At 35.0% G+C, this 16,785-nt stretch overlaps 3 protein-coding genes across 5 annotated transcripts; all 3 read right to left on the bottom strand.

The window, feature by feature from the left end:
* Nucleotides 1–288: 288 nt before the first annotated feature.
* Nucleotides 289–9,416, bottom strand: LOC114880106 (arylsulfatase B-like). Of its 3 annotated transcripts, none has more exons than XM_029195743.2 (9): nucleotides 8,360–9,416; nucleotides 5,015–5,256; nucleotides 4,354–4,584; nucleotides 3,943–4,098; nucleotides 3,444–3,702; nucleotides 2,852–3,009; nucleotides 2,642–2,777; nucleotides 2,051–2,496; nucleotides 289–1,683 (listed from the first exon to the last, which is right to left on the bottom strand). In XM_029195743.2, exons 2-9 carry the CDS (start codon nucleotides 5,243–5,245, stop codon nucleotides 1,192–1,194), a joined length of 2,109 nt encoding a protein of 702 aa, XP_029051576.1. In that variant the 5' UTR covers nucleotides 5,246–5,256; nucleotides 8,360–9,416; the 3' UTR covers nucleotides 289–1,191. The 3 variants fall into 3 exon arrangements, with proteins under 3 accessions (XP_029051576.1, XP_029051577.1, XP_029051575.1); XM_029195744.2 differs by having other exon boundaries at nucleotides 9,160–9,416; XM_029195742.2 differs by lacking the exon at nucleotides 8,360–9,416 and adding an exon at nucleotides 5,490–6,622.
* A 274-nt stretch (nucleotides 9,417–9,690) lies between these two features.
* Nucleotides 9,691–12,256, bottom strand: LOC114880112 (farnesol dehydrogenase-like). The gene is made up of 6 exons (XM_029195751.2): nucleotides 11,909–12,256; nucleotides 11,211–11,337; nucleotides 10,995–11,127; nucleotides 10,781–10,915; nucleotides 10,498–10,559; nucleotides 9,691–10,413 (listed from the first exon to the last, which is right to left on the bottom strand). The coding sequence occupies exons 1-6, from the start codon at nucleotides 12,201–12,203 to the stop codon at nucleotides 10,398–10,400; spliced, it is 768 nt and encodes a 255-aa protein (XP_029051584.2). The 5' UTR covers nucleotides 12,204–12,256; the 3' UTR covers nucleotides 9,691–10,397.
* Nucleotides 12,257–12,717: 461 nt separating this feature from the next.
* On the bottom strand, nucleotides 12,718–16,461 carry LOC114880111 (farnesol dehydrogenase-like). Its single transcript, XM_029195750.2, has 6 exons — nucleotides 16,078–16,461; nucleotides 13,999–14,125; nucleotides 13,782–13,914; nucleotides 13,300–13,434; nucleotides 13,163–13,224; nucleotides 12,718–12,905 (listed from the first exon to the last, which is right to left on the bottom strand). Exons 1-6 carry the CDS (start codon nucleotides 16,370–16,372, stop codon nucleotides 12,890–12,892), a joined length of 768 nt encoding a protein of 255 aa, XP_029051583.2. The 5' UTR covers nucleotides 16,373–16,461; the 3' UTR covers nucleotides 12,718–12,889.
* Nucleotides 16,462–16,785: the final 324 nt, after the last annotated feature.

The raw sequence follows: 16,785 nt of genomic DNA, 5'->3' as shown, positions 1-16,785 counted from the left end.
AATTAAATGGTATCGAACGGAGCATCGCGTGATGCACGCATCGGTGTTAAAGATTTCAAGATCACCTTCATTTGCTTTTCTTCATTACTATCATCAGAGTCCGAATCGAAGGACTCGAAAAAAGATTACTTTTCATAGTTTGTTCGAATTAGGAATTAACAATTTGCTATTCGTTTGTTAGTCCGGGTCAATCGTGCCCCAATCTTACAAAACATATACAAAGATATTAGCCTAATGTTAAATGTATAATTTTTAAATGAAATAATTTCGTATATGGGAAGAATAATTTTTGGAGGAACAATAATTATAATAGGAAATAAAATATTAAATTAAAATTTGGGCTTTCTCCCTGGTCCGTCGTCCGAGGTCAGAGGGATAAAAAAATTCGATCGAAATGTTGGCTGGTCGGACGATGAAGGATAAATAATTCTAACAAGTGTAAAATGTTAATCGCTTTTTAACCGCGATGGTTCGAACTTCTTATTTCCGTGAAATTTTGTACAGAAAGATCAATGCATCGGTAAATAAATGAATGAATTGTAAAACAAAGTATTTATTCAACAAAGCGTTTACATTGTGGGCACCGTTTGTTTGAACAATGAATGAAGATTAAATGTAACTGTACTTTTAATGAACTATTTACAAGTGTAATAATTTGTTGAATGAAGAACGTAAGTACAACGAACTTGCCGAGCAAGCGGTACCTCATAGTTTAGAACTGATTTAATCCTATCGAAGTCATCCTGTCAACGATATAATACACTCAGATACCCTGTGGATGATATTTTTGATAGGAAAACGAAACGAGATTGCACGAGGTGAAAATTAAGGGATAACAATTATCAATTAAATTAATCTTTCCTTCGTTACAGTAATTAAAACTATAATATTGACAATAGCTTAATTGAAGATTTTTCTAGGCAGATAATGTATTTAACCGAAAATGACGAGATTGTATAATTAATAAAATTAATTAACTTCTAAAGGTGCCTATAGTGTACCGGACTTTTTCGAATGTCCATAAACGTCAATAGCAGCAATTAAAAGTTTAATATTTAATTAGGTATCTAATCAACTCGTCTAATTATCAAGCATTTCATTTGATTAAATTTCGAGACAAACACAGAAGAGTTTGAAAATCTTCGGAATGATCAAAAGTGACCCAACTCTCGTGCATCTCGATTGAATCTGTCAATTTCTGTCTTCGCTATCCCGTTTTGCATCTTCTGTAATTTTCGACATCGTTAACGAGTCGTTATCGTAGTTCGCGGTGCATACAGCCGTCTCTTGGCCGTTTCCGTAATCGTGGTCCTCCGTATGATTTGAGTTAGACTTGCCACATTTAAGGGCGAACAGTGTTATAACACCGACGACGAAAAGGCCGCAAATGATGGACATTACCGCAATCGCGGGTCCGGAACGCGTATGATATTCATTAATCTTGAAAGCTAATGCTAGTGGATTTGGATCGTCCCAACTGGTCCAGGTATTGTTCCAAAGCAATGGATTTGCTTTCGGATCATCTGGAACGTTACTTGGAGGTACCATCGTAAGTCTGTACTTCGTCAGGACCCTTTCGAGAATAGCCAAAATCACTGGTCTTCTTTCAGCGAGGTTCACCATCTCGCATGGATCTTTTTCTATGTTAAAGAGACAGGGTGCTTCGGTTGGATCGCAAGGAATCTAAAAATTAGATAGAATAGAAATAGTTCAGTTTAGGTATTATTGGTTTTATCAAATCATTCTATACGTTAATCCTTTATTATTGTGGATTAGGGGTGTAACTTCGTATCCGAGCTTCGGGTCGAAAGTTTGTCAAGCACATGAAAATTTATCTCGAACTAGACTCGGGTACCCGTAATTTCGGGATCCGAATATCAACTCGGAATTCGAATTCGTCTGAGGTATCCATAATTTTGGGATCCGAATTCGACTCTAGTATCCGTATATCAACTCAGAACTCGAATTGGACTCGGGTACCCGTAGTTTCGAGACCCGAATATCAACTGAGAACCCGAGTAGAAATCCAGTTTCACTTTCAATGACCAACCTTGTTTTCTTCCTTGACGTTACATTGTACCCGCGCGTTATTCCGTAATTCGAGAAGTTTGTCAGCGGTGAGTATCTTAGCCTGGAAATCCGTTTTCAGAGGAATATTTGTGCCGTTTTGTACGTTCTTCCTTCTCTCGTCCAATTCCATCGCTTGTTTGACGGTAATCACGCCGGAAATAGCGACACCAACTTTGCTGTACAGCACTTTGAAAGGATCGTATTTGGGGGAGACACCTTCGGAAGAGTTTCCGGTTGCTCCAAGCCAAGCGCGGCCAGTTTCCGTCTGACCGATAACGTACTTAAAATCGCCCCGTCTGATAGCAGAGTAGTTACTTATATCGTCGATATTCAGGACTATGTCGGATCTGGGACTGATCTTGTCCGAGATTAAAGCTGGCCAGAGGTCGAATCCATCGATGTTTCCGAGATGTTTCCTCTCCGCTCCTTAAAAATTGAATCGCGATCAAATTAGGCTTGTGCAGGGACGTAGAAAGTGTAATGCGTGAAGAGAACAATCAGAAGCGATCAGGAAGAAATTTAAAACATTGTATTTATAGAAAAGTGATGATATCCTTAGAGGTGAACCAACTTGCTGCAGACAGAAGGGTAGGAAACCAGTCGGCCATAAACATCATTTGATTCGAAACTCTTCTTGGCTCTTTGATCAAAGGACTCCAGATCGCTGCCACTCCTCTCGTTCCCCCTTCCCATGGGCTATCTTTTATCTGTAAAATATCCAAACTACTCAACGATCTATGCACGTACAAGATTCTTGTAACGAATATGACGAAGAATTTACGCCTCGTAGGGGATAATTGCTGCCTTGATTACTCAGGAGACCTTCGGTTGGCGCCCCATTGTCGCTCATGAACAGCACTATGCTGTTTTTTAACATGCCGCGATTTCTCAGGGCGTCTATTACCTCGCCAACACTTTGGTCCAATTTCGAAATGACAGCTGCGAGAAAGTACATCCAAATTTTAAATAGCCTTTAAAATATTTTATCGAGAACTATGTTCGTCCGCGAGAAGATGGCATGCGATATATAGGGGAGAGACAATGGGGGATCTCTCGATCCTTTGCTCCGCCTGACTCCACTCTAGCCTGTCTAGTTTAATCCCCACCCATAGGTTTCAGAGACTATGCCACTGCTTTGAACCCATCGTTACCCCATCGCTCTGTTCCAGTCACACTTGATCGATCCATTCCTTTTCTTCGTCAAGCGATTCGACCAATTACGAAAATACTTGCGACGCGAAGTAGGGATATCGGTTAATGGGGCGTAGATCCCTACGAGTTTTAGCCAGGCCATCTTTTCGCGGACGAATAGTACACTTTTTATAGAATATAAATTAAAATGTTTTATTTTTTAAAAGCAGAAAGGCGTTTACCAGCTTGTATTCGCCTTTCAGGGTCGAGAATGTATGAAAACTTGGCGATATCTTTGTCGGATGCTCTTAGTAGCTGGTTTGGGTTTCCTTTATGAGGTGCTAAATGCGCCAGGTACAGAAACATCGGTTGATTCGTGTCGTGTTCTTTAATTAGCCGTACCGCTTCGTTCGTGAAAAGATCAGTCGAGTATTTTCCTTGGGTTTCCCAAGCAACCGTGAGATTTCGTCTCATATCGAAACCTCTAAAGTCATTGATACCCTGAGAAAAACATTATTTTTACCATTCGTCTTGTTAATGTATAAGATACCGTGAATTTACAATTAATACAATTGAAAATTTTGAGATCGGGCTCTGTACGTCTCTGTATAATTGTACAAAGAGTATTTAAAAAAAAAAGAATGATGAGAAAATATTGCTTCTTTGCCTCAAGATCAATTTGAAATTAGCCCGTTATTGCTCTTGACCCTAATGTTAAAAATTACTTTCTTAGGTATTTACTTGTTCTTGTGTAATGTGAGTGTAATAATCTTGAAGACCGTTCCAATAGCCGTAATGAGAATCGAATCCGCGATACGTTGGAGTGTATTCTTTTCTAAAATATCCCAGATGCCATTTGCCAACCGCGTGTGTTCTGTAGCCTGTTTCTTTTAAATACTGCAATTAGAACGAATCAATTACAATTGTTGAAAGTTATTGATTTTAAATTGTCTAGAACCTAGACTCTAGATCGGAGATATCCAACTGCTGGAGCAGGCCCTCCAAACTCCACTCTTGTGAATTTGAGGCGGATAAGCGGGTACATCAGGGGGGATATTTGTTCGTGAGCAACAGTTGGACATCTCTTTTTAAAAAATAACGAGACACACTTGTTACATTTCAAATCGATTAGAATAATGTTTGAAAACCGACCTCTGGGAGCAGTTTTTCGCTCAACGGAAGTCCTCGAGGTTCGGCGGGAAGAAGAACGGAGTGTTGCATACCCAGATGAATGGGATTTTTTCCGGTCATTAGAGCAGTTCTACTCGGCGTGCATAACGCGGGAACATAATGATTATTTAAGATGATTCCATTGTACGCAAGGGCATCGATGTTCGGTGTAGGAATTTGATCGGATCCATGGAAGCTCACGTCGTTCCATCCCTGTGGTCGTGATCCAAAGATAAATAATTTTTAAACAAAAGTGTTTCTATATTAGAAGAATAATTTTTAAAGGGACAGTCTCACATTTAGAAAATGAAAATAGTATGAAGTACAAACTTCAATTAAAATTGTGGTTCTCTCCATGGTCCGTCGTCCGAGGGTTAATATTCACATCATATTTATACTTGTAATATTGATAATTTCTTAATCAAATATTCTATTTTACTGACTTTTGTTAAAAATAATCGAAAATATTATTTGGCTCTGTTTTTCTTACGTGTCAACCGAATGATAAGGAGCGTAAAACTTATATAGAAAAACAACTGAGAATTTTTTTAAGAGAGGGAGAGTTTTTAAATTTTTCTCTAATAAAATTGTTGATTTATCAAAAAAGTTAACATCGCTTAAGGTACTGATAATAGTCGCTTACCATATCATCGGCGAGAATGATGACGATATGAGGCTTCTCTTTATTTTCCTTACGATTACCATCCTCGACCTTCGCATCTTCATTTCCGAGTTTCCCCGTGGTTGGAAAGTTGGTTTTCACTTTCGACGATGATAGCAAGGACGGGAAAAAGATTCCATCGACGTTCGCCACCAGTAGAAACTCCAAAAGAAACACCACGGTCAAAAGCGTTGTTATCCACACGACATTCATTCCGAATCCAACTGAAACAGTTATTGCAATGATTATCGTCATTGCTGCACATTGATCACTTTCCGCCGACGTACGATTGCTACAGTATTATCATTATTAATATGTTTATGCACGTCCCAACACATCTGTGACAATAAAAGCGAATTTACTTTACGATCAGCTGATTCTTCGATCGTTGTTTAAAAAGAACGGTGATTATTGACAAAGATTTTGGACCGTGAAGAAAAGAAAATACCATCCTTACACAAATGGAGAAACGGAAGAACGGTCGTGGCGAATTTTATTATCCACGATAGGTTCTCCATTTTTTCCGTTTTCGTTTAACGAGCATGTTTTCTCTGTCGACTAAACCGACAGACACCGATCGTCGGAACTCATTGTTAGAAACGCGAGAACTGACTGGCTGGCAAACTCGAGACTACTTGCTTTATTACCACTTTGTATTTTCTATATGGAGAGGAGTAAAGGGAGGATTTGGAGCATAACGAAAGTAGTCTTCTGGGAGGGGAAGAAGAAGAAAAAGCGTAAGCCATTAGTTTCGAGCGATAACACCACAAAAAAGTTTAATCGAAGAACGATGCAAATCAAACGAGGCAGTTGACTCTCAATTAAAAAATTAGATTAAATATAAAATTATACTTAATATTATCATGGTGCTAATAGGGTATGGAAAAAATTATTCTCTTGAAACATTTCTGGTTGCGCCACTGATGGGGATGGTCCTATTTAGAATTACAGTAGCCCCTCGTTATATTGCCGCGGAGCGGCACTAGAATGCTTGAAAGTCCATGTTAACATCGAATCGTTTATATGGCAATATAACAAGGGTCTACTGTAATAGTAAAGATTAGGACGGTCAGTATTAATGAGAAACATTTGAAAGTTCCAAAATGATTTATTGTTATTATATCATCTCGTTCACTGTGATTTCTATCGGTCGATAATCATTTCCTGTTATAGAGGTTTATGTATACGTAATTGTACTTTAACTTATACGTATGCAAATTGCTTAACAAAAGCAATAAGAAAAGTAACAAGAGGAGAAATGCAATGGTGCATTGTAGTTACATAATAAATGAACGTTAAAATTTCTCCAGCGGCGATTGAAATTATTATTCCTGTGTAAGTATTTAGATCGTGCGAAGCAGCTATCGCGTCAGCTACTTTTCTTTTTTTTGTCTGAAAAGAATGTTTCAGCGGTAAAAAGTAAAAAAATGTGCGTTAACGACCATGCACGCACGTTTTTTTGCACTTCTCTCGCCGAGACTGTTTTCTTCGAGTTAATCGCTCTATTTGCAGTCAGCTTTTCTCTTTATGAGTTTCCTTTGTTTCAAATTAATCGAAATTGTGGACGAATGGATTGGACATTTTGTCATCTTTTGTTAACTCAAATTTCATTCAATTCTATGGTATACATAAAAACAGAAAGATTTCTGTGCTATTACTATTTTATTAATACAACCTATAGGTCAGGTTAGGTAAATCTGACCTAGCTAATAACGTAATCTGATTGGTCGCACCCCATCCTAACTTACACGTGACGTGGGCCGTGACGTATGATTGGTCGAACCGGTTACACCTACTAATTAATCATACCTTCGAAATCTTTTTTTTTTTAATTTAAAAAGAGTCATTCAACGCAGGGTTAAGAATTCTTTAAACATTGAGATCTTCTATGGATATCAGTGTTAATGAAGATTCGTGAGGTAGTTTACACAGCACGTTAAGCGCAAAAGAATGTTACAGAAAAACAGATCGAATCGTCTGCTGAGCGAGCACGTTACGCATTCTGCTGCTCGATAAAATCGCTATGCGATTAACGCACGTGAATGAATCATTATAAATCGCATTCCAGTTAATGACTTTTGTAATTAATTACCAGGTTGTCCTTAAACAGTCGCGTGATCGTATGGTGTATGATAAACGAACGGTGAAAAACCTTTTCCTCGTTGCTAATAGGCTTTGCACGAACATGTTAATGCTAATATTAATGCTAATAATAACTTATTGTGCGTGAAAAGCGTGGAACGTAATTGACGTTAGAAAATAACGGAATTGTTCTTGGTGCTTCCAAACATGCTTTGAAAAGTTCGTTAATGATTTAGATTAATATGATACATTTCTGTTCACCAAATAGACCATCTGGGCTATCGTTCAAGGTGTGATTTACCATAGGCTATAATGGTCCAAGGTGTGATTTAACATAGGCTATAATATATAGGTTTATGGTTACCAAAAATTAAAAATTAAACTAAATTTTTTTTAAATTGGAAAAAATTTTGAAAAATAGGAATGAAACAGGGGTCGAAAGTAGATCACACCTTGGACTATTATAATCAATGGTTTTTCTATGGTAGATCACACCTTAGACGATAGCCACATATAAAACTTAAAAATTATATTATTTTTCGTGAAAATTAAGAATTTGAAAATTCTTACTTCCTAGGTAAGATATCGCCATTCCTCTTAGGAAAGTGTAATTACTGGTACGATTCGAATGAAGTTCTTATCTATGAGCGTGAGTCGTGGGAATAATTTTCTAAAAGAATGTATTCGTTTATGAGGTTTGAAATAATGCATCCGAAAAGAAACGAAGTGATAAAAACAATTACAAAGTATACTTTCTTATTTTATGGTAATATTTCAATTTGATCTTGTGAAATTGGATAAGATTCAACAATCTAAATGAATCCATTTACGTGTAGTATTTATGATTCTGATTAGGTTATAGTTTTTTTAGGTAAATACTGTTATTAGAAATGAAAAAGTTCCATAGTTTAATTTCATTAGCGCATACAGAGCGGGGAGATCGTCGATTTCTATTTCATTTGTTGGTTCACACCATATTTGCATCTTAACGGAAATTAATAACAACTGGTACACGAGAGAAATAGTGGAATATTTAACAGTAGAAACTCATTCATTACTGATTTGTAAAAAAAAGAAAGAGTAATGTAAAAGTCTGTGTAAAGAGCAATGAGATCATGATAATATGCATACGATTTATAGAAATATGTAAAATGAAAAATCGATTTTCTAAATGCAAAATTGGTGTAGGTAAATCAATTGATGAATAAAAATTTTAATTATTGGCCAAGTATTAATCGAACTCACCTTTGGCGACAATGCTATGCACTTTCTTATTCACTAGTCTGAAAGAGACTGAATTTGTTTAATCTGTTCTTAAGCAACGCACAACCTCGAGAATAGTTTTTACATTTCAGCCATGATCGATCAGGAGTGGAAAGAAAATGATCGAATCCAAGGTGGAATAGTTAACTAAGAGTTTCTTGGGAAATCTTCATTGTTATTTTTTTATTTTTTTGAAATTTAGAATCTTATATGTAAAGTTGAGAAGAATAAATGGTTTCCTTATGCAATTCTTTCTTTTTAAATTACATTGTAATTGAATATTTATCGTCTTTGCCATTACACTAACTGCAGTGTAGTTAATTATATTGATAACACTTTCAACTTCATAAACAAAAAAATAAAAAAATATGAAGCTATTTCAAGTATAGGGCGACATTTAAAAATACATCGCGATGATTTAGAGTAATATAAGTCAGGTATACAGGGTGAATTAAGACAAGTGATACATTAGCGATCAGATCAGACTTCTGTAGAGGAAATGGCGATATAGGAGGAGCAGGAGTTCTCAGAATGACAATTTTAACGACATTAATATTAAAAATAATTTAGGAAAAAAGTGGTATAAATTTTAATTATTGTATATTATAAAATTTAGTACATAACTGAGAAAGATCAATAATAGCATACATATGAAATAACTTTTCTTAAAATTCAATAATTTGTTACGTTTTAAAAAGTATAGCTATGAATATGAATTGTTGTGTAAATATAACGTTACGAAATATTGTTAAACAGTTTTTGTTTTGAATGCTGTAACTCACAAATATTAGGGCGGCAGTTATTTCGTAACTTCCACGTTTCTTAATTGCCTTTCACTTCCTCAATTCCATCGACTAGTAAATCGCGAATTGTAGACAGCACAATTGTTACTGAAAATAAGTCGCCCGTTACGAAACCACGACCAAGCCTCGAACAATGGACATAAACCCATACGAAATGGAGCATTTCAATGCTACCAGACTGATATCTTTGTACCACCTTGACCACATTGTTATTTACGCCACGACTGTTTTAGTTGCATAGTATATGAAATACAATTTTCTATAAAAATTTTAATTGCAAATAGCATTTATAAACAGTGTTTTATAGATCGAATACAATAATTAGAATCTAACAGTGACGTGACTAAGTAGGAGCCAAGGGGTGGAAGGACCCCCTTACTATTCTATAATTATAAGATTCTGAAATTCTACTACAATTTCATAATTTAATAAGTATAATTTTATATTTAATCGACAATAAATTTCAATTACAATTTTTAATTACAGGAAAATAATGATTCAATCGCATTCTATTATTATACAACTCTTTCAGCTTTTTATAATTACAAAGAATTTGTAATTATAATGAATTACATAAAACTTACGTACATCTTAAACGTAACACAGTTGTGCTTTAAGTATTTTAAATACACATTAAATGCCAGGACAAATGACAAAAGTAATTACAAAAAATTGAATATAATATAATTAAAAATAAGTGTGCATCAAACATCGGTAGTTGTAGTGTTAATATATGTTAAGTATGAAACAAAATTATCATTAGTTTCGAAAAGTTTCTTAGTGCCTGTTAGAATTTCAATGATGCAGATTATTAATATGAAATATTTAGTGATAGAATCTAACAGATTCGTGCGGACACACCCCAGTGACCACAGTTAACAAAAACCCTTCGAACATTAGTCGCGATCTCTACTCTCATCAGTTTCTTTTAATTTCTGCCGAACTCGTGAGAGTTCTTAATTGTTCTCTAACGTTTCGCCTTACTTATAACTAACGTTTCTTTCTGCCGTATAAAATTATACAACAGTGTTATCTAATAAATAGTAGACAGTAAGCGTTTAAAAATTGCATTTATTTTAAAAGGGAAAAGGTGATTTTTAAATGCATCTCTCTCGAAAACGTAATTTCGTTATTCTTTATTTTCGTCCTATTTTTTACTTCAAAATTTCATCCTGTAATTTAGAGATAAATCCATGGAATCTGATATTCTTGTTGCTTTATAATTGTTTCATTCTACAAGAAAACAGACATGTACTAGCAATCCTGCCATTATTAAATGCTAACTCTAATTAGGTGAAACAATTAAACAACACTTACACTTCTGGAAGTAATGGGCAACCTACTGCCAAGCCATGTGGCATAAGTGTAATTTCGATAAGCTGAAAATATTGTTTATTAATAGTTTGTATCGGTACTCTTTTCAAATGTTTTGTGAATAAATCTACTGTATAATTATTAATGATTATTAACAATGAGAACCGTGGTTCTTCATGAATCATTTCCATTATTATCAGGCAATAAATCAATTCCTGCGATGAGTTCCGCATATTGCGGGACAATTTACACAATAGATAATTGATGGAACTTTATTTTCACTCACTTCTGCATGCTCCGGTGTTTGCAATGCATAAATTATTGCTTCTGCGACATCCGTGGTTTGTAATGTCGGTGTGGCTGAATCAATTGGTATATTATGTTTTAACATATTTGTTCTCACTATTCCGGGGCTGACGCTCTGCAAAAATATAAACGTTTCACTGCATCTTAAGGATTGATCGTTATTCGTTAAAACAGAACTTGGGAAAGTGATTTACCGTAACTTTGACGTTCAAATTGGCTGCGATTATTTCATGACGGAGTTCGACAGTCAAAGCAGTCACACCGTATTTACTGGCGGGGTAGATACCGAGTGGTATGTGCATACTCTCGGCAAAATGACCGCACATACTATCAAAATTACACAGTTTTCTAGTAACTGAAAATTGCCGAGCAAAACGAGTAATTTTGAGAAAATTCGACAAATTATTTACCTGTTGATGTTTATTATGTGCCCGGCAGCATTTCGCTTTTTCAAAGACTGAATAGTTTCTCGTGCACAAATCGCAGGAGCTATTAGGTTGGTATCGATTACTTTATGAAAGTTCTCGGTAGGTGAATCTGTAACAAAGTATTTATCTTACTGTCATTGCTTCCCACAGGATGAGGTACCTTGTATATATAAATAATATCGAAATATATTATTATATTATATTATTTATATAAAAATTTGAAATATTTTACGAATTCAATCTAGCGCAACGTCCTATAAGGTAGATGAATAGGAAAAAAATCATAAACAAACGTAAATTTTAGTTTTATTTTATTTTATAATTATAGAAACTTAATACTTTTTTATGATTTTTATAATATGCGCGACTGGAATTATAACTTTATAATTGCCGATAAGCAGCGCACGCATGCGCAGTGGCGATTCTGCGCAGTTGTGATTCTGCGCAGCCAATGCAGAGTATATAAATAGAGGTGGTGCGCTGCCTCACTTACAGCAGGATCTTGCCGCTGCACTCATATTTAAGATAAGTTATTGTAGGTCAACCTATTAACATTGACCTATATTATCTGTGTTAATACATGTGTAGCACATGGTTTGAAGCATACAACAAGACAAAACAATTATCAACGCATTTTATTCAGTATTTCTCTATTAAAAAAAAAGATTCTGAAACTTTACCAATGATCGGTGTTTTAATCAAAGCTCCCGCACTGTTCACAAGAATATCGGCACCACTCAATTCTTTCTCGATCCATTTAAACGCTTTGAGGATGTCTTCTTCTTTCGTCAAGTCACATTCCATAGGATAGAACTTATCTTTGCCAAATTTTGCGGTCAATTCCCTAAGTCTGTTCATACTTCTCGCGATACCAACAACTTTAATACCGTGTTTTACTAGAGCTTCTACAATCGTCTCCCCAATTCCGGAGCTCGCACCGGTAACAATCGCTACTTTTCCAAACCAACGATCCATTGTTTATAAACACTATAATCCACACTGTTCTGAGCAAGTCATTATTTGTCCCTTTATTTTATATAGTGTTCCTCCCGGTTGTTACCAGTTTCCTATCTTTGCAAAATAATTCCGCTAACGATAAGCATTGAATACGTTTTCTTTCTCTAGGTCATTTAGGTAACATGTTTACTGTTTAAAAGTTTGTAGTGAATATAAAGAAAGTCACGGGTTCCTTTGCAGAAGATATTGCTTTATTGTAAATTCCAATATCTGCTTATCAAGCTATGTTATTTATAAACCGTAGCTATGGTTGAAATTATGATAAAACTGTAGACGCAACCGATGTTCGAATATGCAAAATTTACTTGGAAACTTATTAGAATATTTAAATTAATGTACACCTTCGAGCATACTCGACGTCCTTCTGGGAAAATGGCGGTCTAAATCAAATTGACTTATTTGTTACATTCAAACAAATAATTGTACATTGGAATAAACAAAAAAGGAAGTAGAAATATTTATGTTATAAATATTTATTGTAGACTGTGAATATTTTCATATTTCAGCTATACCAAAATATACAAAGAAAATATTATGTAAAATACACAAGTACAAGATTGAATATGTATTTGTTAAATATTTTTTAAGAAATCATCTTCTTCTAATTTGAACAGCAATCCAAGTGGTTTGATGTTTCTATCCCCTTATTTCTTTTTCAGTCTGCAAGGAAAGAGAGATATTATCAAAAGTGTCCGAACTTGACAATTTTTAATTCAACAAAATTTCTTAGGATTGTATTGTAGTACAAGTGTTCTTAACTGAAATTCACTCTGAAGGGATGAAATCAGCCTTTAAGATTTGCCGAATTTTTCATACCTACAATTTCACTAACTTTCATTAAAATCTGAATTTTTTGGAATGGGAAAGCTTTTTTTTGTAAAAAAGAAATTCAATTAAATTAATTAAATATTACTTACGCATCTAACGTTGCCGGCACACCTATCGTCGCACGATGCGGCATAATTGTAATTTCGGGAATCTGAAAGTATTGTTCGTTAGTGGGAACATTTCTTATGGGGCATCCTATATAGAAAATAATTTTCTATTTACTCACCTCTACATGCTCCGGTGTCCCTACGGCATAAATTATTGCTGCTGCGATATCCTCAGCTTTCAATGCCGGAATACCTGAATTCGGGGGTATGACACCCCTTGCCATCTCTGTTTCTACCACTCCAGGACTTATGCTCTGTAAAGATGTAAATTTATAATCTTGGAGTTTATTTATTATTCTTCAAGGGCCAACAGGAGTGACGGTCCAAATTCGAAACGCCCGCGAGTGCCTCATACGGACGGGAATTGATAACTTCGAAGTAACCATGTTGACATAAAACGGTTCAAGTTTAGCGATTTCATAATTCAAAGATTTCGAAGCGAAGAAAAAGATACAGTTTTACTTAAAATACATACAGAAAACAGTACCATGTTTGGTATACTTCTCCTGATTTTCTATGTTCCATTGCTATTCCGCTAGAAGTGCTACTGTCACTCCTGTAGACCGTTAAATAAATTTCTTAGAAATAATCAGTAACTTACTGTAACCTTGACGTTTAAATTAGCTGCGATTATTTCGTGACGAAGTTCTGAGCCCAAAGCAGTCACACCGTATTTACTAGGAGCGTACATTCCAAGTGGTATGTGCAGACTCTCGGCAAAGTGGCCGGCGATACTGCAAAAATGGCACAATTGTATAAAACTCTCAACTCGTCGATCAAAACAAATGATTTTGAAAATATTCGTCAAACTGTTTTACCTATTGATGTTAATAACGTGTCCCGCTTTATTTCGCTTTTTCAAAGAGCTGATAACTTCTCGTGCACAAATTGTAGGGGCTATCAGATTAGTGTCGATTACTTTATAATATTCCTCGGTAGGCGAATCTGAAATAGAAATAGAACGATGGCTCAACTTTTATTAATCAGGACGAATATGCCATTTGTCGGGGACTCAGCTCTTAGGCACTTTCGAATTTCGTAAAAATTAAATAAAGTAGATATAGTAAAGAAAAAGGTGGTATTACGGTCCTCAATTTTCTAAAATTTTCAAAAATATTTAAAAAAGGGTTTTTAATTTCTTAATAGAGGGATTCATTGACACTTTTTATCCCCCCCCCCAGTTACAATTATGCAATATAGATTAGTGAGCCAAGAAAGCATATGTAACTTGATTCTCGATTATTTTTATCTCCTTAAAAAAATGACATGATTTATTTATCACATTTGAATATCTTCTCTAACATTCTAAGTGACAATAATTAAAAAATTAATGACTAATTAAAAATTGAATACAATTTTGCACGTTTTGATCTTCTCAATAGTGAAGTATTACAGATACAAAAAATCTTTATGTAACATTTAATAATAGACGAGTCTACTTGTTTTTTTCCGTTTTCTTGACAAGGCTTAATGGCTATTAACTTGTACAGTTTCTGCATCGCGTGAATCATGCAACAATGTTTCATGGATCAGAATGTATCCACGTTTGTTAACCGATGTTTCAATATTGTAATGTTATCTTAAAATTTTAGAATGATGAAGATTGACATTTTTGGAGAGAGATTAGTCCAGATTATTAAGGAGAATAGGACCACCTTGATTTCTGCTTAGTTACGCCAATGATTTACGCCTACAATAGTATTTGCATCGTGCACACTGCATATTGCATGCTGCTCTTTTGTCATGCAAACACTTGCGATTGCAGCAATTGAGCAAGTAATTTTTTCAAGCCTTCTCATTCGCTTAGAATTTAATATTAATGATAATACGTTGCGCAATGAGTTTAATTATTAGTTACATATTCACTTATCGTGAATTATCTTCTGAAATCATTGTAAAACCTCAAGTTTAAATAATTTGTATTAATTAACGTATGTATTGCAGATAGGATGTAAAAATATCTGTCTCTTTCAAACAGAATTATTTGCTTCATTTTTATCGATCATTATGTAACAAATTATATCTCGACATTGACATTGGAATTAATTAATTTAAATGACAATGTATGTAAAACTTGTACTATCTTGTATCTTTTAAGTGCTGACTCAGCATGACTGTCAGTTTTCAATATAATAATGATTGAATCATTATGCAAAACTGATACTATTATCTGTCAACATGATTTTTTAAAATTCAACAATAAGTGGCTAACAAGGTTAATTCTTGATGTGCCCTGATTACAGAAGCTCATAATCATGATAATCAAGATTAAGCAGATATCAATAGCTGATTATTGCTCTTTATATTATTATATTTGGTATCTTATGATACCCGTATCTAATTTCTTTCTCGTAAATGTTGTTGCTATATGAATCATAATCAATAAATAGCTGGTCACTCGTTTGTACATTAACCAACTGATGTAAAAGAATCATTATTTAGAAGCATAAATCATATTATTTTGAAGCCATATACTTGTACTTTGTGGGATCGTGTAAATGATACAGAAGTGTCACGTAGAAAGTAATTTACTGACATACTAATCTACTGTCCTCACTAATAAAAGTATATATCCCGCGCTAAACTTTACAAGTGTGTTCAGAATGTTATAATTCGTCTTGATCTCTGAAATTTCACAGTAACCTTTACTTTATTTCAAATAGAATAACATATTCTTTTCTATACAGGTTGATTTTTCAGAATATTCTGCGTACGAAACGATTATAGGATTCGGGATCAGGAAAAATGACGATGAGACAAATTTTGACTCTGATTACAATGAGAAAATTAAAATTGGACACTGTTCGTTATTGTCTACTAAAAGGTAACCTGTCGAATAACGGAATAATTTTCAATTTGTTGCACCGTCTTAACTTCAAACAATGATGAAACTTTACCGATCACGGGGGTTGTAACGGCGATTCCTGCGTTGTTTATAAGAATATCCGCTCCACCCAGTTCCTTTTCAACCCATTTCAACGCCTTCAAGATATCGTCCTCCTTCCTCAAGTCGCATTGAATAGGATAGAATTTATCTTTTCCCAATTTCGTGGCTAGATCCTTAAGTCTGTCCACTCTTCTCGCGAGGCCGACAACTTTAATACCGTGCTTCACCAGAGCTTCCGCGGTTGCTTCTCCGATCCCGGAACTCGCACCGGTCACGATCGCTACTTTTCCGTTCCAACGATTCATCCTTTGTTTGACTATAAATCACACTGTTCCACGGGCACGGTTGTCTCTCGCTTTATATTAAAACCTCCGACCGTTACAGCGTTCTTCTGCCCAATCACTGTTTAGCGAAATCCTACTTATCACTGTGAGCAGATGATCAATGTCAAGTGTGTACTTTAGATACAGTATGTACTAACCTACGGATTGGAAAGTAAATAGTATTACCTTGAAGGAGATAAAGAAATAATTGCGAAATAAAATATCGTGTCAGCAGTTTTCTTTCAAGTGAAGTAGATTAAGATATCTATTGATATTTTTACACTGCACTCTAATACTTCTTTTATATAAAATAGGTTGTACTTCCTCTAATCGATATGAAATTTTGGGGAATTGAGAGAGAGGGTGGGTGAACCCTAAATGAATAATTTTAACTT

This window comes from Osmia bicornis, chromosome 5 (genome assembly GCF_907164935.1).
Source record: "Osmia bicornis bicornis chromosome 5, iOsmBic2.1, whole genome shotgun sequence".
Classification (NCBI taxonomy): domain Eukaryota; kingdom Metazoa; phylum Arthropoda; class Insecta; order Hymenoptera; family Megachilidae; genus Osmia; species Osmia bicornis.
Note: the sequence above shows the minus strand (reverse complement) of the source record. Positions and strands in the feature narration are given on the sequence as shown.